Raw genomic sequence first — 8,991 nt, 5'->3', positions numbered from 1 at the left:
GGAGCTGTGAAAATGGTGTCCTGGGAGAGACCTTAACCCAATTAGCTGCCGAGTATTCTCCCAAAGTAGTGTTGGTTCTTTTCCCCAGACTCCTATGGTTAGAGGCGGCTGGGGTCTCCTGGGCTGCCTGGCCCTCCCTGAGGGGAGAATGTGAGTATGGGGTGCCCCTTCCCAGCCCAGGGCTCCCCTCTGGCTCCAGGCCCAGCCCTGGGCTTCAGGGTCCAGACATGGGGACTGAGAGGAGCTCAGAAGCCACTGAGTGCCAAGGTGGGAAGTCACGGAGAGAGGATCCCAGCTTCTTTCCTGGCTGTGGTACCTCAGACTCCACACAGCCTCCCTGGGACCTGCACCCATCGGAGGAGTGGGATGGTCATTTTAAGGAGATCAGAAGAATGAAAGGAGCTTGAGGTGTTCCTCACTCATGCCCTGACCTGGACAGATCTACCGATGTATACTCCCCTGTGCCCACCCCATTAGCTCATTTATTCAACAGACACCTGCTGATGGCCCTCTATGTTTCATAAGCTCCTCCAGATGATAGAAGAGTGAACAAGGCATGGTTTCTGCCCTCACGAAGGAACAGAGGAGACAAACAGAGGATCAGATAAACATGTCACCAAGGCTAAAAAAAAGGTGGCAGGATGAAGAAAGCATGACCAGGGCAGGGGGCTCTATTTGGGAGGCCAGTGATCAGACCCTGTGATAGTTATGTTCTGGTTAGTTGACCAAGTGTTGAAGCCCAGTTGTCTAGTCGGGCAAACACCAGCCTGACTGTTGCTGCAAGGATATTTTATGGTCGGTTGATAAACCAGAAGGCTGGTGTATTAAATCATCAGTCAGTTGATTCCATCTGTGACTGATTACATCTATGATCAACTAAGGTTTGTCTCCCACCATGAGATAATCCAATCAGTTGAAGGCCTTTGAGAGAGAAGAAAGACCCTTTCACTGCTTCTTCAGCCAGCGAGCCTCTCCTGTGGAGTTCGTCCAGATCCTTCACTGGAGCCTGCCCTATGGATTTTGGACTCTTCCAATCCCATGGTGACGTGAAACACCTTTATAAATCTCTCCTGTTGATTATGTTTCTCTAAAGAACCCTAAAACAGACCCCAAAGGAAACGAGGGAACAAGCCCTAGTGGTTCCAGGGGGAAGAGCGTTCCAAGCAGGAAAAAGAGGTACCTGAAACAGGAACAAATAGAGCATGTCTGGGTGCTGCGAGGGGCCTGTGACCAGAGCAGCGTGGGAGGGGAGAGAGGTGGGAGGGCACAGAGGTGCCAGGGCCCAGGGCTGTGGGCTTCAGTGACTGCTATAAGGACTTCAACGTTAGGACTTTTTTTTTTCTAAAGTAATGGGAAGCCAGCTGTGGCTTGACAGCACAAGAGAGATAAAATGCTCATTTTTAAAGGTCCCAGAGCACCTGGTCACACTAGGGTGTTGTCCTTCTTTGTCTAGGCATCTACCCTCTTCCAGAGACTGGGAGTTCCTGGAAGACAAGCTCTGAGTCTTTCTGTGCTGGTACATAGGTGCACAACAAGAATTCGTTGCCAGAATATATGAGTGAGTGAATTTCCTCAACCTGGCACAGTTACTTTGTTCCATTTTTCCCTGTTTCCTGTCAGTCTCTGCCCATGTGAAATAATAAAGCTTTATCTCCTGAGGACCAGATACTGTGCTCTTATGCTTCATCTGACTGCATCAGCACTTGTAGTTCTCACCACAACCCCCATGAAGTTAGTATGATTATTAGCCCCACTTTATATCAAGAAACTTAAGACCCAGAGACGTTAAGGATTTGCAGAGCCCAGGCTAGAATCTGGTCTGACACCAAAGCCAGGCTCCCAACTTCCCAAGGACACCAAATAGATATAACAGTGGTCTGGGCTCTGGACTCTTTGGCATTACTCACTCCCACAGCTTGATGTGTAAACTTGCAAGAGTCACTGAATGCCCCTGGGCAAAAGTGCCCTTGCAGACCCCCGAGAGGTAGACCAGCTCGGTGTTTTCCCAATGAGGCTTGATTCTAGATGGTTCACATGGAGCCATAGAGAAAGTCACTCCTCTCTTAGTCCTCTCTCCAGCCTTCTGGTCACCTCTGGCCAGGGGTGGGTGTGGGTGGGGGCTGGTCTATCATTGGTGCCTTTTCCCCAACATTGCTAATCTCACTTTTTAACAAGGGAGAGAAAGCCTTCCACAAGCAATAGTATCTGGTAAGAATTTAGCAATCTTGGTGTTTTCTTTTTGTATTTTATTTATAGTAGGTGCTTCTGATTTTCTAATCACAGTGATCATTTAAAATGAAATGATTGATCAGCCACAAAATTGGTCTGGGTTCATCAAAAATGTCAGTGTCATGGGAAAAAAAAGGCTGGGAAACTATTCTAGATAAAAAGGACACTGAAGAGAAGAGATTTAACAGCTAAATGCTATCTGTGTGCAAGGCTTAATTGGACCCTGGCTTGGAAACAAGCAAAAAATAGCAATAAAGGGGCTGTTTTTAAAACAGTGGCTCAGTGGCAGAATTCTCGACTGCCATGCCGGAGACCTAGGTTGGATTCCCAGAGCCTGCTTATGCCAAAAAAAAAAGGGAAAAAAGCAGCAATAAAGAATATTAATGGGCCAATTAGGAAATGTGAATATGGGATGTATATTAGATAATGATATTGTATTAATGTTAAATTTCCTGAGTATGATCATTGTACTATGGTTATGTAAGGAAATGTCCTTGTTCTTAAGAGAAGAATGAAAGATTGTATCAGTTATCTATTGCTGGGTAACAAATTACCCCAAAAGTTAGTGGCTGAAAACGACAATAAACATTTTTTTCTTTGAAACAGTTTCTATGGGCCAGGAATCTAGGACCACCTTAGCTGGGTGGTTCTGGCTCAGGGTCTCTCAAAATGTCAACCAAGACTGTGTCATCTGAAGGCTTAGCTGGGGCTGGGAGAATGCGCTTCCACACTGGCTCACTCAAAGTTTGTCATGAGGTCTCAGCTCCTCAGGACCTCTCCTTGAGGCTGCCTGAAGGTCTCACAGACAGAGTGAGAGATCTAAGAAAGAGAACAGGGAAGAGCCTGCAATGCCTTACATGACCTTGTCAGGCAAGTGACACTCTGTCACTTGCACCCCATTCTATTCAATAAAGGGAGTCTCTAAATCTAGCCCATACTCAAGGGGGAGGGTTAGGTATTCTTCCTGCTTCTTCCCAAATGAAAGCCAACGTGAACTCTCCCTGGGTTAGGCTGAGTCAAGTCATGTTTATGACCAAGACAAAAAAATAATAATACTTTGGCTCCTATCAACATCTTTGCCTTACTACACCCAGAATTTGCCTGTCCCCTGTGGAAAGCGCCACCAGATATCCAAACACTGTCTCCAAACACCTGTATCCAAACTCTTAAGAGAAGAGGGGATGGGCTGGAGAGGGTGGGGTGACAGGGCAGAGTCCATTTGCCTAAAGATGCTTAGGGCTGGCCGGTCACTGAGCAGTGACTCATCCCCCCAGAGAAGAGGGGCGTAGCCTTGGGGGACAATCGGGCTAGGTAGAGGACACTTCATGAAGAGTCTGCCTCTGCCTTAAGTCCTCTGCTGAACTCTGGGAGTCTTTGTCCCCTCAGGCCCCTGGAAGAGAAGAAAGAACCTCCTGTGGACCCCAGGCTCGCCCTGGAGCATGGCCCAGCACCGGCCAGGGAGTGGCTAAGCCTGCCCACCGCGGCCCAGCCAGGCAGGAGCCATGGACAAATTCCGCATGCTCTTCCAGCACTTCCAGTCCAGCTCCGAGTCGGTGATGAACGGCATCTGCATGCTGCTGGCCCTGGTCACGGTCAAGCTGTACTCCTCCTTCGACTTCAACTGCCCCTGCTTGGCACGCTACAATGCCCTCTACGGCCTGGGCCTGCTGCTCACACCCCCGCTTGCCCTTTTCCTCTGCGGCCTCCTGGTCAACCGGCAGTCTGTAGTGCTGGTTGAAGAGTGGCACCGGCCCGTGGGGCACCGGAGGAAGGACCCCGGCATCATCAGGTGCGGTCCCACACCACCCAGCTACCCACCCCCACCCACCCCCATGGGCACTGCCAGGTGCCTTGACCCTGACCATCCCAATGGGCATTGTTCGAGGATCCTTCCAATACTCTCCCCCACAAACACTACCAAATGTGACGCCTCCTTCCCCTGGGCCTTGCCAGCTCAGAGACCCATCTGCCGTTCCTGCCTCTGAAACAGATAGTTCCATTGCTGCCATTGCCACCTTTCCATAGACAGGCTATGCATAGTCTAGATGCCTGTGACACATAAATGTTACAGGATTCCTGAGAACTAGCAGGCCGTATCTGTCACGCTGGCCATGATTATAACTTGCCACACACGAGTGGTATGTGCAGCAGAGTTCTTCAGGGAGTAAGGGGCGATGACCCCATTACGGGCTGTCCCTCTTCTCCTGTGAGCCCCCCAAGAGCAAGCACCTCGTCTCTCGGCACCACTGTGTCCTCAGAGCCTAGGGCGAGGTCGTGCTCGGTATCAAAATTAGCTGATGAGTTGATCAGTGTGCAGAGTTCAGCAGCCAACCTTGGACACCAGCTGTGTGCCAAGCTCTACACTAAGTGCTTTGTGTATACAGCCTCTCTGAATGGCTTCTCTCGACCCAAGTCTGCTTTTTTATTGGACCCAAGGCACAGAGAGGGTAAACAAGTTGGCCAAGCTCCCACAGCTAGAAAGTGACATTGCTGGGATGCAAACATAGTCTGTCTGACTCCACAGCCCAAGCCCGAACAGCTGCTCTAAATGTTTTGGAAAATATGTCTGTGCTCAAAATCTGTGGGCAGTGGCAGGAGTGGCTGGTGGGCTTTAGTCCACTCAGGATCTCCTCCCCTCTCTTATTCTTTGATAAGGACAGGTGAGGTTTTCTCAAATTTGTGTAATGTATCTTCAGGATAAGTCCCCCGTTCCACCTTCTAACCATATTGCTTTCCATATGACATATTTACCATGTATTTATAATGCACCCCTGGGTAAGTTTTACTCTCTGTCTCTCACCCATTTTGTATTTTCCATACAGTCTAACTTAGAAACAACCCATGCATCAAATGCCCAACAGCCTCTGGTTTGTGCTCAATGGGGGGTTTTCCTTTCCCTGCCAATCAGCCACACAGGGTGGGTCCTGTGCTCTGGTTCTTTTCACCTTTTCACCTGAGATCCAGTGGGTGCAGCTCCACTGGGTTCCTCTTCTGTCAATAATGCCCAGACTAGGTCACTGCGGGGGCAGAGCTGGTCAGAAGGGGCTCTCGAGGCCAGGCTGAGGGCTCCAGATGTTGGGGGGTGGGGTATGTTCAAGGGGCTGCCTTTGGAGGGCAGGGCTTAGTTTGGCTCCCCCAAAAGCAGACTCTGGAGAGGATGTGATAATGTGTGGGCTACTATTATGGCAACTGGAACTCAATCTTTCTTGGGATCCTCTGAGAGAGTGCAGGAACCATGGAGTGCTATAAGCACTCCTTTGATATATACCCAGACTGGTATTTCGCAGCCCTCCTCTGTGGGAAATCCATTCTTGCATCATTCTAGCTGAATTCTGACTAACCTTCATGACCCTCCTCTTTCCTCTGGTCCAGGTATATGTGCTCCTCTGTGCTGCAGAGAGCACTGGCTGCCCCCTTTGTCTGGATCCTGCTGGCCCTCCTTGACGGGAAGTGCTTCGTTTGTGCCTTTAGCAGTTCTGTGGACCCTGAGAAGTTTCTGGACATTGCCAACATGACCCCAGGCCAGGTGCAGCTCTTCCTGACCAAGGTGCCCTGCAAGGAGGATGAGCTGGTCAGAGACAGCCCTGCCCGAAAGGCAGTGTCTCGCTACCTGAGGTGCCTGTCACAGGTAACTTGAACCATGGTCCCAACTGTGAGACCCTCATTTTGTCTCTGGTCAATGCCAGGGCCCAAGGCAAAGGGAGCCCAGGCTCAATATTCCCTTCACCTCAAGTCCCTCTCCCCCTACTGCTTCCCTCAACCTTGGAAAGGATCCTGCATTGTCTCTAAGGGGGGAGGAGGTATGACTAAGTTCTTGAGGTCCCTCCCCACTGCTGGAGACAACTAAAGAGCCTGTGGCTCAGGGTGGGATGGGAGGATAAGGTGCATGATCCATGTATAGGACAGTGCTAGGCCTTAGGAAGTGGCATTTCTCCATCAATACTGACTCACCCCCAAGGGGCCGGGTGGCAGGACAGCACCAGAGAGAGCAGATCTCTACTGCTCTGTTCTGCTCCCCACCCCATGTATACATTCTACCCACCTTTTAGAAATCATAACTGCCATTTATTGAACATTTATGCACCAGGCACCTGTTAAATATTTCATATGCATTACTTCATTTAATTCTCAGAGCCACCCTGTGAAGTGAATATAATCATTTGGGTCACCCCATTTTGCAGGTGAGGAAATTGGGGCTCTGAGAGTTTAGTTCCCAAGGCCAAAGCCATACAGCTTGTGAAAAGCAGAGCAGGGATCTAGTGCCCGTGTCATTACTCCAGATCTTCTTAACCACCTCCCTACAATGTAGGTGCTCCCCGGATGCTGCAGATGGTCCTCCCAAGATGCTCCCCACAGACCACCAACTCCATTACTCTGGGGCCATTACCCTGGGGCCAGCCCCAGCCCCAGCTCCAGCCCAGACCCTAGATTCCACCAACAATCACCCCTGGCGCCCCAGCTCTGGGCTCTGAACACTGGAGAGTGTTTACGTGAACCCACCGTGGGAAGAGCATCACACTAGGACTACACATGATAAAGACAACCTCTGCCCTTTGTGAAGCTGAAACACACTCATAGGAAACACATGCCCACGGCACCGTGGGGAGAGGTCGGGTGCACAGAACACACTTTATTCCAATCCAGACTGTGGCTTTGGACAAGTTGCTTCCCCTTTGGGGCCTCAGTTTCTCCTGTAAAAGAAAGGAGAGCTCTGTCTCTCCACCTCGATAGTGCCTACAGGCTTAAACACACTGCTCTCACTTTGCTGGAAAGACCATGGAATTCATAGTCAGACTGATCAGAGTTTGAATCCCAACTCAGCTGGTAAATTATAATGCCATGTCAAATTTAGCTAGTTGTTCAGTTTTTTGCTCCTTGTGTGCAAAATACCCACCTTACAATTTCAGGGGGATGATAGAGGCCCTACCTTGATAGAGGCCTAATCCTGATAGAGGCCAAATGAAAGACCTTGTAAATCATAGAAATCATATCTACAAAGTATAAAGATTCAAAGACTTTTATTTGTTGTTTAAAGGAGTGACTTCTGCTCATGTCCATGTTGTGGCTCGAATTCTCAAGCCAGGACTTGAAGAAACTGTGGCTTTGAATGGGTAGAGAGGGGGAATAGGAATCTGCCAGGTGTTGGCTCCTACCTCCGAGAATGGGTCTGGAACACAAATTCCTACCTCCTATGGATATTCTATATAACTGTGACTCATCCTTTAAGTCTAGCTTAAGTGTCAATGTCTTTGCTTCACCAAGTTTACATTGGGTGTCCCTTCTCTGGATTCCCCTGACCCCCTCGTGGCACCAGCCATCACCCATTTAATTATCTGTTTCCCCCCACTAAAGCATGATCTCTGTGAGAGCAAAGCACTGACTAGCACAGTGCCTCCCACAAAATATAGGATGGTTGGATGGATGGATAGATGGATAAATGGGAGAATGGATGTATAACAGATATAAGAATGGATGAACACCGAGGTAAAAAGATGAGAGGATGGTTGATGGATGGATAGATGGGTAGATGGATAAATAGAAGGAAGATTGGGAAGACGGATGGATAGTTGGATAGATAAGTGCAAAGCAAGGTAAGCATATGGAAACAAGAATGGATAGGAAGATGGAGAGGAGAATGGATGACAGAAGGGTTCTTGGGAAGATGGCTGGATGGGAAGATGATAGAGAGTCAGATGAGAGGATGGATGATGGAGTGGGTGAGTGGAGAGAAGGTTGGAAGGAGAGAATTTGAATGGAAGGGTGAATTGAATGGAAAGGAGGATCGGTAGAGGGACAGATGAGAAGGTGATTGGGAGGATGGATTGGGTGGGTGGATAGATTTGAGAAAGTGTCGTGGGAAAGACAAATAAAGGGAGCAACTTCAGAGCATCCTTGTAACAGAGCAGCGACCTCACTCACCATTGTGCCTCCCATCCGCTAGGCCATTGGCTGGAGTGCCACCCTGCTGCTGATCTCCGCAGCCTTCCTGGCCCGCTGCCTGAGGCCCTGCTTCGACCGGACGCTCCTTCTGCAGCGCAGGTACTGGAGCAACTACGTGGACCTAGAGCAGAAGCTCTTCGACGAGACGTGCTGCGAGCACGCCCGGGACTTCGCGCACCGCTGTGTGCTGCACTTCTTTGCCAGCATGCAGAATGAGCTGCGGGCAAGGGGGCTTCGCCGGGACACAGTAGGCAGCAGAGACGCCGAGTCCCCTGCATTGCCAGAACCCCCAGAAGGTCTGGATGGCAGTAGTGGGAAGGCCCACCTGCGTGCCATCTCCAGTAAGGAGCACGTAGACCACCTCCTGGGCACCTGGTACTCCAGCAAGCCGCCCCTCGACCTCACTTCTTCCCCTGTATTCTGGTAGCATGGCCTCAGCCACCGTCCCCATGGCAGCCCCGAGCACCAGGCTGGCCCAACATACTGAAGTGTAGGGCACCCTGACACTGGCTGTGTCCCCACTGACAAAGATCTGGGGGCTTTCCAGTCTGTGGGGACCATAAGGCAGGATGGTCTACCCCTGTTGAACTCCTTCCCCAAATAGCCCAATCTCTTGCCTCACTTCTGGGTGTGGCCTTCTCTGTGCTCTACAGCAATGCTTCACAAGCTTTAATGTGCTCATGATTCAGGGCATCTTGGGAAATGCAGGTTCTGATTCAGTGCGTCCAGTACTGGGTCTGAGATGCTGTATTTCTGACAAGCTCTCAGGAGATATTGATGCTTCTGATCGGTGGGCAACATTTTTAGAAGCAAGAGTCTAAT

General features: G+C 50.0%; 1 protein-coding gene across 1 annotated transcript; it reads left to right on the top strand.

The window, feature by feature from the left end:
* The first annotated feature begins 3,617 nt into the window (after positions 1-3,617).
* On the top strand, positions 3,618-8,991 carry CALHM3 (calcium homeostasis modulator 3). Its single transcript, XM_077124415.1, has 3 exons — positions 3,618-4,018; positions 5,602-5,857; positions 8,171-8,991. The coding sequence occupies exons 1-3, from the start codon at positions 3,732-3,734 to the stop codon at positions 8,594-8,596; spliced, it is 969 nt and encodes a 322-aa protein (XP_076980530.1). The 5' UTR covers positions 3,618-3,731; the 3' UTR covers positions 8,597-8,991.

Source organism: Tamandua tetradactyla, chromosome 13 (genome assembly GCF_023851605.1).
Source record: "Tamandua tetradactyla isolate mTamTet1 chromosome 13, mTamTet1.pri, whole genome shotgun sequence".
Classification (NCBI taxonomy): Eukaryota; Metazoa; Chordata; class Mammalia; order Pilosa; family Myrmecophagidae; genus Tamandua; species Tamandua tetradactyla.
The sequence above is the reverse complement of the archived record's forward strand: the minus strand, read 5'-3'. Positions and strand labels throughout refer to the sequence as shown.

Coding starts and splice junctions, on each gene's coding strand:
- CALHM3 (XM_077124415.1), top strand. CDS start 3,732: ATGGACAAATTCCGCATGCTCTTCCAGCACTTCCAGTCCAGCTCCGAG. Junction 4,019..5,601: donor AAGGACCCCGGCATCATCAG/GTGCGGTCCCAC, acceptor CCTCTGGTCCAG/GTATATGTGCTCCTCTGTGC. Junction 5,858..8,170: donor ACCTGAGGTGCCTGTCACAG/GTAACTTGAACC, acceptor CCCATCCGCTAG/GCCATTGGCTGGAGTGCCAC.